General features: G+C 37.5%; 1 protein-coding gene and 1 pseudogene across 1 annotated transcript; both read right to left on the reverse strand.

Moving 5' to 3' along the window:
• Window positions 1–3,441: 3,441 nt before the first annotated feature.
• On the reverse strand, window positions 3,442–4,380 carry LOC114022906 (olfactory receptor 5AC1-like). The gene has a single exon (XM_027835328.1). The coding sequence runs from the start codon at window positions 4,378–4,380 to the stop codon at window positions 3,442–3,444; it is 939 nt and encodes a 312-aa protein (XP_027691129.1).
• Window positions 4,381–16,453: 12,073 nt separating this feature from the next.
• LOC114022957 lies at window positions 16,454–17,377 on the reverse strand (annotated as a pseudogene).
• Window positions 17,378–19,682: the final 2,305 nt, after the last annotated feature.

Raw genomic sequence — 19,682 nt, forward strand, 5'->3', positions numbered from 1 at the left:
GTAGTTCTATATAGATCTGACATTGTAATAGGGAGGAAGAAATGTGTCCCTGCAGAACCTTCATGTCTTCAAAAGGCATTGAGAAAGTTTAAGAAAAACAGATTACCTTAGGGTTTTTGTTGTTATCATTCAGTCGTGTCCCACTTTTCTTGACCCCATATGGGGTTTGTTTGTTTGTTTTTGGCAAAGATACTGGAGTGGTTTTGACATTTCTTTCTCTAGCTCATTTTACAAATGAAGAAACTGAGGCAAAGAGAGTTAAGTTGACTTGCCCAGAGTTACACAGATAGTATAGGTATTGCGAGAATTTTAAGAAAAACAGATTACCTCAGGATAAACTGATTTTATTCTGAAGATTCAAAGAGGGGGAAAAGAAGGAAGAATTAAAGGAATTCAGTAGAGGAATTTACTATTTCTCAAAACTTAGGTTCCTGAGAAGAAAAGTATACAAACATGGAGGCAGACGGGAGCAGGTATAATGTGAATTTCATTTTTTTCTGAAACAAAGCAGAGTTAAGCACATATGCACACACAGTTTGGTCTAACTACATCAGGCTGAAGAGGGAAATGAGTAGGTGCAAGAGGACGTATAGTACAGGGAAAAGGACAGCCTCAAGCTAAACAAACTTCTTAATCCTGAGGTGGCAAGTAAAAGGAAAATTTTAAAAAGACTTAGGATTCAAGAAGGTATCCATCATTTAGGTAATGGACAACAAAATTATAGTATATGTTAACGTAATATAATATTATTTCACCATAAGAAAGGAGAAAATAGTCTATTTCAAAGAATCTTGTGTAGTATGAACAGATGTAAAGTAAGCAGAACAAGGAGAATAATTCATACAAGGACAATGACATTTTACATAAAAATAACTTTGAAAGATTATGATCAAAACAGTGACCATTCAAGTCTCCAGAGAATCTATGATGAACCAAGTTATCTCCTTCTGACGGAAAGGTGAAGGACTCAAGGTGCAGCGAGAGATACATTTTGAACATGGCAACAGTATGGGTTTATTTGCATGACTGCTTATTTGAAATCAGATTCTTTTTTTTTCCAGTGGAAGAGAGGAGGGTTGGTAATACTGATGCAAAAAAAAAAAAATCAAAACTTCTTGTAAATGCACAAAAGAGAACAGAGGGAAGCATAGACAAGCAGGACAGTTTTGAAAGTAACCTGTGGGATTTATTATTTACTTTTAAAAACAACGGCTATTCATGGTTTTACATTTAATCCTTTTCTACTGTGCATATGGAAATGCTTTTTTGGTGTCTTTTTTAAAAGTTATAAATAAATAAACAAATGAATGAATGAAAATAAGCTGCTGGGGGGGGCATGATGACTGATTAAAAGCAGTGACTAGCTTGAGCTCTTCCTCAAACCCTTCTAAAACCTGTAGAAAATGACTCTAAACAAATTCTAGAGCAGCAGAACCCACATAAAAGACAGAGTGAAACAAATTTCCAGCCTAAGACAACCTGGAAGGTCTACAGGAAAGCTCTGTTGCGCCGGGTTGGGAGAGGAGCAAGTTTCAGCTTGGACCATGCAGGTAAAGACAGGGCCCAGCAAACCCAGAGCAGGCCTCAGGGGACTGAATCAAGGGAAACTATGGTGGTTTCCAGACATCTCAACCTACAAACACCAAACACAATTCAGAAGGTCAGTGGGAAAGGTCTGTCAGACCTGGGTGAGAGGAGTGTGGTCTAGCCCTGGCCCTAGTGCATCCCTGGGCAGTGGCCACAGCAGCAGCAGTTGCTTCTGGAGCTCTCAGCCCACAAATGGTGGGGGATCGAGTGGCTGATCAGAGGTGGACAGATGGGATCTCTTTGCTGGCACTGAGGCAGGATTCTCTTGCTTTGCCCATGCTTGGATCTGGGTCACAGTTCTGAGTGGTGGTCCTGGGGCAAGGAGGAGAGTTGGTGTGGCAGAGCTTATGGCAGCAGTGGAGAGGGAATCCTCCTCACAGTTCGAAGGCAGAAAAGAGTGCTTGCAGTCACTCATAGACCAGAGTACAGGCCAGAAGAGGAGTAAACACCTCTCCTTTGATCTTACCATCCTGGAAGAACTGAAAATTTACAGGTCCCCAGAAGTACCTTTGAAAAGAGCTGCACAAAATCCCTGAAGCTTAGGACAGTACACCCTTCACAATGGAAGCAGAACCCTGCCTTAACAAAGAGTTTAAAAGTGAAGGAATTGGCTGGGAACACAAGTAAACAGTGTGAAAAAACTTAGACTATAGAATCTTCCTTTGGTGACAAAGAAGATCAAAACATACGACCAGAACAAGACAACAAAGACAGATCTCCTACATCCAAAGCCTCCAAGAAAAATATGAATTGGGCTCAGGCTATGGAAGAGCTCAAAAAAGATTTTGAAAAGCAAGCAATAGAAGTTGAGGAAAAATTGGGAAGAGAAATGAGAATGATGCAAGAAAATCGTGAAAAACAGGTCAACAGCTTACCAAAAAATACTAAAGAAAATAACACCTTTAAAAATAGATTAACCCAAGTGTCAAAAGAGGTCCAAAAAGCCAATGAGAAGAATGCATATAGTTTCAGTCTCTGTGGAAAGCCATGGCCCTCCACTTTGGAGGCTGACCCCTGTAGAACCCATCCGTATGTCAGGTGGCAGGGGATATGGGTCGCTTGCCCTCTTTTGGGGGGTTTTCCAACACAGTCAAATCAATAGCCCCCTCCTCCTTATCAGACACCTATCTAACAGGTCCCAGATCAGGCAACTATCCTCCAAGCAGTGGACTGAATATTTTTCCAATTCTAATTTTCTAGTTAAGAAATATTTCTGATGCACCTGAGCATTAGACACAATGCAGATTGCCTCAGGTTATTTGTTTTAAATACAAGGTAAAACAATGTATTATGTAAATGTAAGGTATTAAACTTTTAAAGGACAACAAAAAGTAAGTTCTTGTCATTATTTTCTTTAAATTGTTTCAGCTGATTCCTCAGAAGGGGTGAGTTCATGACTCTCCAGCAAAATGGTACAGAGGACCACTTCACATCCAACAGAATGTCTCTGGCAACCAAATCCACACCACATTGAGCCCATTAGAATCATAGCTGATGTGAGTCAAGTAGGTTGTCCTGCTCCAGTCTTGTCAAAATAGCATACCTATTTCCAACATAAATTATTTCTAAGGTACTATTCAAGACTAACTTTTTAAATGAAAGGATAGGTAACACAGTGCTTTCTTTTTTAATTAATCTAGAAAATTATATGTAAGATTATAATTGATTGCTACATTTGTGAATAGTGCAATATGGTTATTAAAATCTTAAGGGCTAACAATATAAATTATTATATCAGATATGACTGAGATGACAAGAAATTCATCTTCACATTAACAAATATAAATTCAAAGTATTACTACATCATTTAGTGCTTTGTTTAATAAAATTAGATAAAGGATCAGTTTCAGAGTTTCACTTAGGAAGTACTACTCCTTTTAATACAGTTCTCAGGGCTTCTAAAACTTCCTTGTTTCTCAAGCTGTAGATAAAAGGATTTAGCATAGGAATTATAATAGTATAGAACAAGGAATCCATCATATCTTGATCATCTGCTTGCAGTGATCGAGGACGCACATACATGAAGAGGAGAGAGCCAAAGAATAAGGACACAGAAAACAGGTGAGACCCACAAGTGGAGAAGGCTTTGTTTCTTCCCTTTTGAGATTTCTGTTTCAGAATGGCGAAGAGTATACATGTATAAGAGATTAGGATAGACAAAATGGTAAAGACCTGAATTGACCCAGAGAAGATAAAAACCATCAGAATATTAATAGAAGGGTCAGTACAGGAAATTTTATATAAAGGCATGATATCACAAAAAAAGTGATGAATTTTGCTGGAGTGGCAGAAACTTAATCTAAGTAACAAACCCACATGAAACGCAGAATGAAGAAAGCCAACTACATATGAAAATATTGATAGCTGGCTGCATAACCTGTTAGTCATCACCACTGGATAAAGAAAGGGATTACAGATGGCTACGTATCTGTCATATGCCATTGCAGCGAGAATACAACATTCTGCGGTTATACTGAATGAAAAAAAGTTCAATTGTACCATGCATTCAGATAAGGATATAATTTTATTTTGGGTTATAAAGCTCATGAACATCTTAGGACTTACTGCTGATGAAATACAAGCATCAGCTAAAGCTAAGTCACCAAGGAAGAAATACATAGGGGTGTGAAGGTGAGAGTTCATCCAGATAAGCACAATTAGTCCAATATTCCCCACCATAGTTATAATGTAGATACCTAAGAACACCATGAAGAGGAGAATCTGAAGCCCTGGATGATCTGTTAATCCCATGAGAACAAATTCTATTACCTGTGTCTTGTTTTCTTCCATCATGTCTATACAGGGTCTAAAAGCTAGATTAAAAGAAAGTAAAGGTAGATAGTCACAAAGAGACATGAAAGGTGGACTTCTTGTAATGGAAATAAAATGTTTTTCTCTGGTTGCTTATTAAGTAACATATTTAAAGATCTGAATTTTTTCTTTTTAAATGTATTTTAGGAATAACAAGCATTCTGCAACCTGCCTATTCGTGAAAACTGGAAAAATTTAAATAAATGTAGCTATTTTACACATTGAATACACAAATATTTATTTATTGAATTTTTACTATATCTACTATGCTAAGTACTAGGAATACAAATGTAGTTTTAGGGCATGATTTTGACCCCCAACTGTAGGCTGCTACTGGTTCACCTGTACCCACATTGATGAGGGAAATTCTTCTAGAAGAAGAGCTGGTACTACAACTTACTGTCAGGGACATAGAGGTAACCCTGATGAGGTGAAATTATATACCTACTACTCAAAAACTGTAGCTCCTGAGCCCCATTGGAGTGTTTCCCATTCAACCAAATCAGCCAAGATGACATCATCAACTCTTGAACATTAAACATTTACTAGTAGAAGATAAACTAAGAATAATCACATAACAGTACATAACAGTACATTCATAAACCTTCATCACACTCTCCCATCAATGTACACAGCATCCTTGGAAAAGAATGGGGGGAAATACTTATAGAAGCCTAGCAGTGAGGCACATGAGTAGGAAAACCCATGTGCTAGAGGCAGCTCACAACTCTGGACTGCAAACCTTCATGCCCTTGTTCTCTTTAGTTTAGTTTGCACCACACATCATCTGCTGGGCACAACTGCTCCTTTTCAGGGCCTTTCCAGTTCCCTGCTGATTGAAGCTGCATCTCTGTTACTCTTGGGCCACTGAAGCTATGTTAAGTTCCCTTTTGCAACCTTAGATTACAGAGCTTCCAAGATGCTGAGGCTAGTATGCTCTTTCAGTGAAAAGGGATACTCAGAAGCCTGGGATCTGCAAAGCTATTTAGATCTACTCTCTGGGTTTCCCCTCAAGCCACAGAAGACGTTAAAAGGCAAGGTAGGCAAACCTCTGAGGATTCTCCCTTCTTTTAAGCTGTAGGTGGCACTACAGAGTAAGGCAGACAAGCCCAGTCAGCTTTTCAAACCACAGAAAATCATTCTTAACCTCCAAACTGCTTTTTCAAGCAGCTGCACTTTTCTCTCAATTAGATTATCATCCCAGCACCAACTGCAGAGCCTGTCTCTAGTCAGCTGGCCTCAGCTGGGATCAGCTCAGAATAGCTGACATTATCTTCTTCCTTCTCCATTCTGCTACCTTACTTTTGCTGGTTTTTTCAGCTCTATTATTTCTCCGTTTTGTGATTTCTGATGTCTCAGCTTCTGTTGTCAGCTTCTACTGCAGCACACACAACAGAAGCTCCCCCATGTGTAAAGAGCAACACAATCTTTGGTTGAAAAACCCAAAATCCACGTCTCTTTCAGATGACACAGATCTTCAATATGGAATTATTCTGTAGTCCCCAATTAATTCATTGACTCAGAACTTTCCAGCGATGGACTTCAAAAGTCCTATTTTTGAAAAGATGTGTGTAGATTAACTACTAGAAAATGGTGTGCTTTAGCCGTCTTTTCTTTCGGTAAGCAATCTCCTTTCCTCTCCCCAGTCCACAAGAGCTGTTCTATCTCAGATCTCCTAAATGCTTTTATCTGGAGGGCTGGTTTGTTCTCAGGGCCTCAGACCTGTCTTTATCTCTGATCAAGTATTGAGAGACTGCTTTTCTTGGTATTTCAAGCAAATTTCCTTTTTGTTGAATCTTTAAATAAATAAAATATTCAAATAATACTTTACACAAAGATGTTTGTATATCTAAATCATGTAAATGATGTAAGGCAACATCTTCCATCAGGCAACACTTTACAGATGAAAGCCCCTTCTTTGAAGTTGTTTGCAAGGTATTAGTGAGGTAAGATGAATACAGATAAGCAAAGCAAGTTGGAAGGTGCAAAGAACATGGATGCATAGAAGAAGTCTTAGTTGCATGAGAGATTTTGGGAGAGAGGGATCACTCTTAGGTGATAGGATCAGAGAATGAATGAATGAACTGGCACCTCAACTGGTTTTGAAGGAATAGAAGAAATTGAACAGATGGGAAAAAAAAATTCATAAGCCTGGAGAAAAGCATGTCAATACATGGAAGTGGGAGAAACAGACTGTGATAAGGAAAAGGCTTATAGTACAGGTTAGCTAGAACAAATAGTATACATAAGAGAAGAGAGTAAAATGAAGTTATAAAGGGACATGTAACCAGGTAATAGAGGGCCTTGAATGCCTTGAAAGTGACATGCTGGCAGTAAAGTTAGTAAAATAAAACTAAAATAATAGAATTTGAAATCAAGAATAAATCTTAAGAGAGCATGAATTTCAAGTATCTCATTCTACAGATAAGGAAACTGAGGCCCAGAAATATAAAATCACATGCCCAAGATCACACAACTCACTGTGTCTAAAGTCCAGATCTTCTGATTCCTAGCCCAGAACTCTGTAGGAATTCACTTTCTATATTATGTTTCATGAAATTGTTGTCAAGAAAAAAAGTCTAGTTCTGACTTCAAAAGATTAGTTCATTATCTTTATATGGCTTTTCAAAACTACTTGACAAACTGTGCTATGTTTTTAAGTATAAAATACAGAAACACACAATCTTTCATTAAAATTATCTAAAACAGGTGTAGAATTATCATGGTCATAAATTTTCAGAGTTCTCTCTATTTTATATCATACCTTTTTCTGACCTCAAAAGGTAATAACATTTATTTTAAATAGTCATGTGAAAATATGCAGACACTCGTATTTGCTCCAAATCAGTCTCAAAGAAAACCTCAATCTAATGCATTCTGCCTTGGTTAGTACACTATCATCAATATCATTATTCATAAAAAATTATAAATCCCTAGTGAAGCATTTTGAGTTTTACCAATCATCATCTTCCAACCTCCCTGTTATGGACAAGAATTTTATTTCCATTCTCATTTCTAGTGAGCACCAAAGGAGGTATTCGTGGAGCCCTGGATTAAGAGGCAGAAGCAGCTTCTTCAGTGGTTTTAACAGCAGGGGCTGGGTCTGGACAAGGATGGGTCAATGGGGAGGTCAGATGGTGGGACCAGAGGAGAAAAGGCCAAAGACAGGAGTGGGTTCCTGTCACCAAGCATAGCTATCTAGTCAAGGTCACGAAGATCAAGTCCATGAAGGAGATCTATCTTTTCTCCCTGTCCATCATGGAGCCTGAGATCATTGACTTCTTCCTGGGGCCCTCCCTGAAGGATGAGGTCCTTCAGATTATGCCCAGCCTGGGTGTCAAGTGCTCTAAGAAAGAACTAAGCAGATTGAATGCTAGGCCTGTAGTCAGAAAGACCTGAGTTCAAATCTCGCTTCAGAAAATTAATTGTGTGACTCTGGGCAAGTCACTTAACCTTTGCCTCAGTTTCCTTATCTGTAAAATAAGAACAATAATAGCACCTACTTCCTAAGGGTGTTGTTAGCTGGTCTGTTGTTTGTAAAGTGCTTTGTAAACCTGCTATAGAAATGCTTGCTATTGTTGTTGTCATCAATCATCATCCATTGTGCTATCATCCTAACCAAGCTATGCATTATTTCTGGGGAGGAAAAATACCATTAACTAAGTCTTCTGTTGAGGAATTCACTGACCATCTTGTACTTCAGTCCAAAGAACCTAGGCAACTGCTGTGGCTATTGATGGGTTGTGAGCCCAAGCCAAGATCTTCTCCCCTTGTCCCAAAGTGAATCTGGCTCTATGGGCCCCAGCTCCTCATCTCCCTTTGAAAGTCCTAGCCCTACCTTTTGATCTTATTCTGATGTGCCTTCACCCCTTGCCCTAAAAAGAATCTGTCTCCCTTTTGTCTATGGGCCCCAGAAAGCCCTTACTCTGGTCTCAAATGGTTGCTTATTGATTCCCCTTATCTCCCTTTGAAAGTCCTAACCCCACCTTTTAATCTTATACAGATGCCTTTCAAACTTCTTCCTTCCAGTTCTCTTCATTATCTAGTCCCATTGTCTATTCAATCTCTCAGACCTTCCAATCTGAATTCTCACCTAGACCCTTTTCCGAGCCCCCTCCTCTGGCCAACCAAAGTTACTTTAGTGTATATAAGATCCACCCTGGCCCCCATTCAAGTGCTGAGACTCTCTCATGCCCAAAAGGCTAAGATTTTCTCATGCTGCCTTGTCCTTAAGGGTGTCACCTGGCCTATATGATTTATTTCTAATAAACTTTTCCTCTGGCTGAAAGAAGATTTGGGTTGAATTCATTCAGGCAGGGCCCACATTGCCATCTTGGGGTTCAAGCACCTCTAAACCTCTAGACTTCATCAGCTACCACACAAATATTTTGTATGAGCAAAGAATAAATTAAACTATACCTGATAAAAACAAGAATTATTGTCCCCATTTTAGTAGAGTACAAAGTGTCCCAAAAGTTCCCTTTAAACTACACTATGACTTTTGGGACACCCTGTGGTTTATATTGATATAGCACTTTAAGGTTTACAAAGCACCTTTTCACAACCTTTTGAGATAAGTAGGGCAAGTATTATTATCTCCATTTTATAGATGGGGAAACTGAGGCTCAATGAGGAATAGTGACTTGTCTGGGGTCACACAGCTATTGAAGAGAAGAACTAAAATTCAAATCCACATGCTCTTTCTCAGTCACTACAGTACCACTCAGCAAGGTTAGGAAACTTGCATTAGGTCAACAGCTCATCATGCCATTCATAATAACTCTTCTTCAGAAAAAAAAAATTACTCCATTATATGTATTTATTTCAGTCCAAATAGCATCAATGAAACATATCTTCATAAGCCATAAATTCCCTCCCATTAAGTAATACTGTTCTCTTGTCCCTTTCTAGTTTTCTCATATTTGTGAAATCCCAAACTAGACCCCTTTATACAATACAAAGGAGAAGGGAGAACAAACATTTTCAAACATTCGCTATGTGCTAGGCATTATACTAAGTCCTTTACAATATTATCATGCTTGATGCTCAGAAAAACCCTGTGAGATAGGTGCTATTATTATCCATATTTTATAGACAGAGGAGACAGAGGTTTAAGTGTCTTGCCCTGCTAGTAAGAAGTGTCTGAGATTGAACTTGAACTCAGGTCTTCCTGACTATAGAGCAAGGGCTCCATCCCCCTGTAGAAGCATAGAGAAAACATAGAATGGGTCCAGAGTTCAGTGATGCTTCTGAGGAATATATTTAGAGATTATAAAGATATGTTGCATAAATACTATTTGGTCTGATAATTTTCGTTTTGAGAAAGGTGACTATGTGAGGTCTAAGTTCTTAATCTCTGTATTGCTTGGAAATAAAACAAATGGAAATATACCTTAAAAATAAAGCTCAAATGATTTAGATTAGACTAAAGTGTAATCAGAAAATACAAAAATACACTGGATAGGGAAAATTGGGAAATTTTTGACAGACAGAAAGGTAGAGACAGAGAGATGAGGGAAGGAGCAAGGAAAAAAGAAGGGAAGGGAAGGGAAGGGAAGGGAAGAGGGCCAGAGATAGGGAGGGGAAAGAAGGAGGGAGGGAGAGAAAAAATAAAAAGTAACAGTGAAAAATACTCAGTAGGTTATGGGTGTATAGAGGTTAGGAACATGTATTTATTAGTTCACAAAAACTGGGCTGTGGAGAATGAAGGCAGCTGTAGTAGTGGAAGGAATGATCTGGTATTAAATGCTGCCTCCACTCTTCACGGTCTGTGCGATCATGAGCAAGTCCCTGAACCCTCTTAGTATTATTTTTCTTGATTACAAAGTGGGCATAAAAATAGCACATACTTCACAGGACCATGGGGAAGATCAAAAGAGATAAGCTGCCTGTGTCTTTTTTCTTTGTTCTCTGAGATATCAAGGATACTCCTCTGAAACGCCTGCAAGTTACAGCTATGAGTGATATTGTCTCAGTGCTTGCCTGAGCAAGATGAATTTAAGTCCCAAAATGGATCCTACCAGAGAAAGAAAGATTCCCCACACCTGGATGTGGGCTCAGTAGATAGCAAAAGAAGATCATTCTGCTTCCAGGATGGAATTTAGTTTTGAAATAACTTACCTAAGTATTTATTCAACCTTCAATCACTAAACAACCTATACTTCACTATTTGTGTTGTAGACTTAATTACTGTGATGTAGACAAAATATTGTTAAAAAAGTCCTTTCCTGAAGATGTTCAAGATAGGTATTTCCAGGGAATTGTTTTGAAGAAGCCACACAGGAAAGAGTGATGTACTCTGGTAGAGTGACAAGGCCCCCTGTCCATATTCCATGATTCTATGACATGAGAGAATTTCATGTTTCTCTCTTAGGTTTCAAGAGTCATGACCAGAATAATTTCTCCTCTTAAAAGGAAAGAATAAGTCATTGGTGACTATAAGTTTTAGAACTTATCTTGTAATATTCTAAGAAAAATTATTAATTATGAAGAAATTATTGGAAGTCATAAAATCATTCTTCTTGTGATCAATTTAATTTATCCATTTTCCTCTATGTATTAAAACTTAACATGCAAATATTTGATGGAAAAGCAAAAAATTAGTCCCTCCATATTTTAGAGTTATGCAGTGAAAACATTTCAGTGACTGAATTGGCCAAAATAAGGATTTTTACTTAGAATACTTTGACTTCATATAGACAAAGCTTAAAGTTACTATGAGAAAAGAAGTGTTTTCCATTTGTTTCATTTTCTTTAAAAAGGCAGGGGGGAGACAGAAGAGATACTGAAAGAGAGAGGAGAGGAAAGGAGAAGAGAGTACAGGGAGAAGGAGAGGAAAGGAGAGGAGAGGAGAGAAGAGAAAAATCACAGGCCCTGCATACTCACCTAACTCCTCTAAGATGATTCAGGAGGTAAAGTGCAGTTACTCTTCTTTGTGAAGATGCTCTTTGGTGGCTGTATTTAAAAATCAAATATTTTTTTCTATTTGCTTCAAAACCAATAATCATCATATATAAAACTATATTAAGACTTTAGGGACTTCCTGCATATATGAGAAATATCTTAATAGTTCCCAAGATCTCTCCTTAGATAGAAGTAAATTTGCCCTAATGAGACTTGATCAGAAATCCCATCAGACATGCCCAGTTGTAGCAACTAAAATTTAGTATACATTATCAGTCAGTTACAGTTGTAACTTCCCTAAGACATTTATGGTACTTACGTATTTAGTAAATACTATACTAAGTGGATACTAATGTATACTAAGAAGAGCACTAGGTGGTGCTTGACCTCAGGGATCTTGTAATATGATAGTGAAGTTAACCATACTGCAATGTAGCCATTGAAAGTGTAATAGGAGAAGTACCAAGAGTCTTAGGAAGGGAGGTAGGGAGATACACAGAGAGTTTTGGATCTGTTTCTCTGTGTGCTACTAAGTAGCACAAGAGTGCTACTAATTTGTGGACTAGAACATAAAAGTCATGAGAACTGTCCTTTACTACTTTCAGAGACGGCTACTTTTATTCAGAGAAAAGTTTTCTTTTCTCACAGAAGACACTTCTAATTCCAGCACCACATCTTGGAGCTCCATGACCACTGATCACAATGGGGTGCTGGCTAGGAGATTTTGAGTAGTCATGTATGCAGGAGAAAACAAAGATGTGTCATATAAGCTCCTTGAAGTCAGGTGATTTTCACTTTTATCTTTATATCACCAGCTCCAACAGAGTGCCTGGTACATGGTAAGTGCTTGATAAAGGATTGTCAATGTATTGATTTGCCTAGGTCAACCAGGAGGAGACAATTCAAAACAAAAAAAATTATTTGAACAACATGGTAAAGTAAGTTATAAGGAAGAGCCACTGGGGTGCAGATGTGGGTTTTGATGTAAGCCTGTATTATATTCTAGGGTCTGCTAGTGTGGCCCCACTGCTGGTCATATGGGAGATGCAGTAGAGGTGCTCTCTAAGTGAGCTCGGGGTCAGTAAGAACCAGTTCTGGGGTTTGGGTAGAGGGGGATTAACCTTCTTGGATTCTTGGTGTCCAGACCATAGAGACAGCTTAAGTTGCTGTATCTTTGGCTCATAAATTCTGTTTTGGCGAGGTTTCAGAGGTTGTGGGAATTGGAGAAAATGTCTAGACTGCCATTTTGTTGCTCAGATGTTCCATATTTGCTTTAATGATGATCTTATTATTCAAAAAAGTGGAGAAAACAGCAAGGGGAATTGCTAACCAAGAGCTGATTTTAACCAATGAAAAATGAGTTACTATAATATAGTATAGTATAGTATAGTATAGTATAGTATAGTATAGTATAGTATAGTATAGTATAGTATAGTATAGTTTAGTAGAAATACTAAAAGGCTTGGAAACAAGTGGCCACTCAATCATATAATTAGCAATAGAGATGATAGGAAACCTAGGCATAGTCTGAAATACATCCTAGATTTCTGGAGAGCAGATTTCACTGGGTTCAGACAAAAAATAAATGGGATTCAATAGCCTATTGTTTTGTAAGGGAAGTAGGCACAAGAAGGATAACTCTCAGGAATAAAGTTCTGAAGGCAAGAAGAAATTAATCTGATATAGAGAATAAATCAACATTGCCCAAAAGAACTACTGTTGGTAAGCAAGGAACTCCTCTATCAATTCAATTTTTAAAAAAAAAACAAACCACTCATACATATATTACCAAAAATGCCCAGCTGCAAGAGATAGAAGGAGAAATTCAATTTAAAAAAACTGTAAACAATTTAAAATACTTGGAAGTCTACCTGCCAAGACAAACCTAGGAGCTATATGAATGCAATTACAAAATACTTTTCACACAAATAAAATCAGATCTAAACAATTAGAAAAATATCAATCACTGATGGGTAGATCTAGCAAATATAATAAAAATGACAATTCTGCCTAAACTAATTTTCTTATTGAGTACCATACCAATCAAACTACCAAAAAAAATTCATCTGGAAGAAGAAAAGATCAAGAATATCAAAGGAATTGGTGACAAAAATGCAAAAGAAAGTGGTCTAGCAATACCAGATCTCAAACTATATTACAAAGCAGTAATCTTCAAAACTTTCTGGTAATAGGAAATAGAAGGGTGGATCAGCGGAATAGATTAAGTACACAAGACATAGTAGTAAATGGTGATAGTAATCTAGTGTTTGATAAACCCAAAGACACCTGCCTTTGGGATAAGAACTCACTATTTTACAAAAACTGCTGGGAAAATTAGAAAACAATATGGCAAAAACTAGGTGTAGACCCAACATCTCATAAGTCAAAAAGCGTACATGATTTAGACATAAAGGGTGACACCAAGAACAAGTTAGAAGAGCAAGGAATAGTTCACTTCTCATATCTATGGAGAAGGAAAGAATTCATAATCAAACAAGGGATAGACAGCATTATGAAATGTGAAGTAGACAATTTTGGTTATATTAAATTTTAAAAGTTTTGCACAAACAAAACTAAAACAACCAAGATTAGAAGGAAAGCAGAAATCTGGGAAACAATCTTTACAGCAAGTGCTCTAGTAAAGGCCTCATTTCTCAAATATATAGAGAACTGAGTCAAATTTATAAGAATACAAGCCATTCCCGAATTGATAAATGGTCAAAGGATATGAACAGGCAATTTTCAGATGAAGAAATCAAAGCTATCTATAATTATATGTGATATGATGGTATAATATAATACAAGTGATAATGTGAAGAAGTGCTTCAAATCATTTTTGATTAGATAAATGCAAACTGAAACAACTCTGAGGTACCACCTCATACCTATCAGATTGGCTAATATGACAAAAAAGAAAAATGACAAATATTGAAGAAGATATGAGAAAATTGAGATACTACTGCACTGTTGGTAGAGTTGTGAACTCATCGAAATATTCTGGAGAATAATTTGGAACTATACCCAAAGGGCAAATGAACTTTGCATACTCTTTGATCCAGCAATATCACTACTAGCTCTGTATTCTAAAGAGATCATAAAAAAGGGAAAAGGACGTACATGTGCAAAAATATTTATAGCATCTCTTTTCATGGTAGCAAAATATTGGAAATTGGAGAATGGTTGAACAAGTTTTGATATATGAATGTAATGGAATACTATGTGCAGTAAGAAATGATGAGCACTCAGATTTCAGAAAAACCTGAAAAGACTTGCATGAACTGATGAGAAGTGAAATGAGCAGAACTGAGAAAACACTGCACACAGTAACAGCAATGTTGTGTTATGATCAGGTATGAATGACTTAGCTCTTCTCAGCAACACCATGGTCCAAGACTATTACAAAGTAGTCATGATGGAAAATGCTATCCACATCCAGATAAAGAACTTATGGACTCTGAAAGCAGATCAAAGGGTACTTTTTCATTTACTTTATTTTTTTGTGGTTTTTTCCTTTTGGTCTGTTTCTTCTTTCACAACTGTGACTAATATGGAAATACGTTTGACATAATTGCACATATAGAACCTTTACCAAATTGCTTACCATTTTAAGAAGAGGGGAGGGGAGGAAGGGAGGGAGAAAAATTTGAAACTCAAAATCTTGTAAAACTGAATGCTAAAAATTGTTTTTACATATAAAAGCAAAAATAAAATATTATTAGAACATATATAGACAATAGTAGCGAGCATAGGTAAAGGAAGATGAGAATATAAGGTATGTGTGTCCATGTAGGATGTCTGTTTCCCCATAGGTTATCTAAATGCAGCTTACAGGATGCATCAATAGATACAATCTTAGGTCAGAAAGAGAGGAGAGCCGGCATAACAGCTGGGTGGGCAGGCAAGCCCTGAGAGCAATGCAAGAATGATCATTCTTTCCTCCAATCCCCAAGGGGGCTATGTAGTAGAATTATGTCTCCTCTTTTGTCACCTAATGGAACAAGGTCATGGAGAAAGTGAACAGAGATAAAATCAAGGTACAGGTAAAGCCATTTGCTTCAACAACTCCCTGAGATAGAATAGAAGAAAAAAAGGAGATGATTTGAAAATAAATTATGTCATATGGTCACCAGAGGCAGCTAGGTGGTTCAGTGGATAGAGCACTGGGCCTGCAGTCAGGCCCTGAGTAGAAAACTGGCTTCAGACCCACTGTGTCAGGAAGGGCAAGTCATTTAATCCTGTTTGTCTTAGTTTCCTCATCTTTAAAATGAGCTGTAGAAGGAAATGACAAACCACTTCGGTATCTTTACCAAGAAAAAAAAAAAGAAAAAAAACCCAAGAAAATCCCAAATGGGGTCATGCACAGTCAGAAAAACAACAAAAACCCGAACATTGTGGTCTCAAAGGATGATGACAATGGATGACAGATGAGAAAGAGTATGAGCCAGGTGCCAGTAATGGGAAATGACCAGCTCCCGTTCTGTAATTCCCATTTCTGGGAAGAAAATAAAGGAGTTTAGCATAGACAGTCTGGTGTGGTTTTTATTCCAGACGTATGATTTCATGGGTATAGGGAACTCCCTAGGAAGAAACTCCCTCCGCTGATAGAAATAACGACTGTAGTCGCACAGCCAGTCCGTGTCAGAGTGGGACTTCAATTCTGGTCTTCATTACTTCATTCACTGTTCCATGTTGTCTTACCTATACGGACTGATAAGGACCAAAATCAGACTTGGCTGAGTGAGGAAATGGAGGCTTTGAGTCTCTAGTTTTTGCTACTTTTTTGAGAAGTTAATCAGTGAAAAGAAGCGTAAAGATGAGATGAAAACTCAAGAAATGAAAAGCAACAAGAGTTAGAGGAAACCTGAGCATGTTGGCAGGTGTATGTGAAGATGACTAAAAAAAAATAAAAAATGAATATGCAAAGGATTGATCTTGTAATTTGTTTAGACAAAAACTGATAAGTGAACAGTTTGAGAGCACACTTAAGAAATATCTCTTTCTGGGGCAGCCACATGGCACAGTGGATGGAGCAGTGGCCTTGGATTCAAGAAGACCTGAGTTCAAATATGGCCTCAGACACCTGACACTTACTAGCTGTGTGACCCTGGGCAAGTCAATTCACTCCATTGCCTCACCAAAAAAAAATACCCATCTATTTCTTTACTACTTTTCTCAGGGAACCAAGGACCTCTTTATTTCTCAGGCTGTAGATAAATGGGTTTAACAGGGGGATTATGGTAGTGTAAAACAAGAAATACATTATATCCTGATCTTTACTAGTGCCAGACCCAGGATGCACATACATAAAGAGAAGAGTTCCAAAGAATAAGGAGACAGAGAGCAGATGGGCAGTGCATGTTGAGAAGGCTTTGCTCCTTCCTTTTTCAGATTTAATCCTTAGGATAGCAGAGAGGACATAAGCATAACAGATTATGATGATCCTAAAAGTGAAAGTTTGAATAAAGGCAGAGAAAGTGAAAACCACTGGTGTGTTAATAGATGAGTCAGTACAGGAAATTTTAAACAACTGTAAAATTTCACAATAGAAATAATGTATTCTAGTTGACTTGCAGAAGGTTAATCTGAATAACAAACCCACAGGAATTATGAGATGAAGAAAGCCAAGTGTGTAGGAAGCAATCACCAGCTGGAAGCACAGTCTATTGGACATCCTCCCTGGATAAAGAAGAGGGTGGCATATGGCTGCGTATCAGTCATATGCCATTGCCGCCAAAATGAAACATTCTGCAGTTGCACTGACACCAAAAAAGTAAAATTGGGCCATGCATTCCAAAAGGGATATCATTTTATTCTTAGTTAAGAAATTCACCAGCATCTTAGGGGTCACTGAAGAGGAAGCCCAAGCATCTGAAAAAACTAAACTACTGAGGAATATGTACATGGGAATGTGAAGGTGAGAGTCCATCCAAACAAGCACAACCAGCCCAATATTCCCCATCATGGCTGTGAGGTAGATCACTAAGAACACCAAGAAGAGAGGGATCTGAAGTTCAGGGACATCTGTAAGTCCAGTGAGAACAAACTCTGTCACCAATGTCTTGTTCTCCTCTGCCATGTCTGTACTGTACCTGCTGTTAGAATAAGAGATATTAAATAAAAAACACATTTATCAAAAGTCACGAAAGGTAGCACTCATGCATAAAATAAATTGCTACTCAGTGCTGCATATATTTTAATTAGAATGATTTAAGAGTAAACCCATCCCCTTCAACAAATGTATATTAAGAATAGCAACCTTTTAGAACTTAATTGTAAGAATTGGGAAAATTAAAGTGAATTAAATTATTTAAGTAATAATAATAGCTAGCATTTATAGTGTTTTAAGGTTTGCAAAACATTTCACAAATATCATTCATTTTATCCTTGGCTGATGATGCTCTTCTGCCTCACTCAAGTCCAATTCACATGCAGGCCAAGACATCACATCATGATGTTATTGATCCTCTTCAAGAATGAAGGACAAATAACAACAAAAACAACAACAGCCACCCAGAGATGTGGGTGCTAATATTATTCCCATTTTACAGATGGGGAAAATGAAGCAGAGAGAAGTTAAATGACTTGCCCATGGTCACATAGCTAGTAAGTCTGAGGCAAGATTCATACTCAGGTTTTCCCAACTCCAAGTCCAGCATTCCATCCTGTGTTCTACCTAGTTTTCCTGATCTCCCTTAATTCTAGTGCCTTCTTTCTTTGAATTATTTCCTATTTGTACTGTTCATAATTTATTTCTACATATTTGTTTGCTTGTTTACATTGTGATCTCCTTCAGGGCAGACACTATCTTGATTCTTTTTATATCTATCCCCAGCACTTAGAACAGTGCCTGGCATATAGTAGGCACTTAATAAATGTATATTCATTGACTGACTGATCTAGCTGAGTGTTCATAGACAAGATTGTGTTCCCTGTCATGTAGGGAAAAATTAGTCGTATAAACTTGGACAGAAATCACACTTCATTAATGTTTGTCTTTAGAGAATATATGCAAGTTGTAGAAAAACCTAGGAATGCTTTTCACGAAAACATTTTAGAAGAATTCAATTCTGATTAAAATGTGCCCATTTGCCATCTTTAAATATGTTAGCATTTACTTAGGGTAACTATTTGAAAAGCTAGAATGTGTCTTTTCATTATGCCCTTGTTCATGCTGTTCATATATACTTTGTGTCTATGTGCACCTATTTTTATGTCTGTGTATGTTTTGTGTATGCCTATGTCTATGACAATCTCCATACCCGCATCTTAAGTCTAGATGTGTGTCTCTAGACTCTTTCATTGTGAGCTCACTCTGAAGGGTTGTTAGGAAGAAATGAGATAAGATGTAAAGGACTTTGCAAATTTAAAGCACAGTATAATATATGTCAATTTTTATCATTATTAATTTTGTGGTGATAAATGCTGTAATAGGTCAGTTTATCTGGTCATCTTTTTTTCTTCAAAAGCCTTCAATAGCTCCTTACTGCTTACTAAATAATGTACAAATTTATGAGACTGGTCCTTTACAATCTGCTTCCACCTATCTTCCTAAATTTATATCCTACAGTTGCCCTCCATGCAATCTGAGCCTCACCCAAAAGTGAATTCAGCATTCTCTGCATGTACACCTATGAGGTGGTGCAGTAGATAGAGCCCTGGACCTAGAGTCAGGAAGACCTGAGCTATAACATAGCCTCATACACTTACTAGCAGGGTGACCCTAGGCAAATCATTTAACCTGTTTGGCTCAATTTCCTCAACTGTAAAATAGGGATAGTCATAGCATTTATTTCCTAGGGTCATTATGAGGATCAAATGAAATAATTTTTTGTAAATTGCTTAGCACAGTGCATCATATATAGTAGGCACCTATTAAAATGTTTGTTTCCTTCTGTCTCATATTATTTCCTTCCTTCTTGCCTTGTTTACTTCTTTCCTAGCTACCTTATTTCCTTATTTCTTACTTTCTTCTTTCCTTCCTTCTTTGTTTCTTTCCTTCCATTCCCTCCCTAATTTCCTGCCTTCCTTCCTTTCTTTTTTCATTCCTTCCTTCTCTGCTGCCATGGTTCTGCTCAGGCTATTCTTACACTGGGATTACTCCTCACTTCTTCCTATTAAATTCTTACCAATCCTTTAAAGCTCAGGTCAAATACCACAAGTTGGACAATCCCCCAAATCTCACTTGGCTCTTTGTTTATATATTTCCAAGGCAATTATCATTTTTGTGTTATGTATTATTTCTCTGTGTGTGTGTCATGTACCCCTCACTTCCTATAAGTGTCGTATGGACAGATGCTTTAAAAATATTTTTAAATTAAATTCAATTACTAATGTAATAAACAACATCCATCATTCATTCTTCTTTCCTTTCAAATATATTC

This window comes from Vombatus ursinus, unplaced genomic scaffold, assembly GCF_900497805.2.
Source record: "Vombatus ursinus unplaced genomic scaffold, bare-nosed wombat genome assembly UNPS02014814.1, whole genome shotgun sequence".
NCBI classification, from domain to species: Eukaryota; Metazoa; Chordata; class Mammalia; order Diprotodontia; family Vombatidae; genus Vombatus; species Vombatus ursinus.

Bases quoted from the DNA above. Each gene is read 5' to 3' on its own strand.
- LOC114022906 (XM_027835328.1), bottom strand. From the start codon at position 4,380: ATGATGGAAGAAAACAAGACACAGGTAATAGAATTTGTTCTCATGGGA.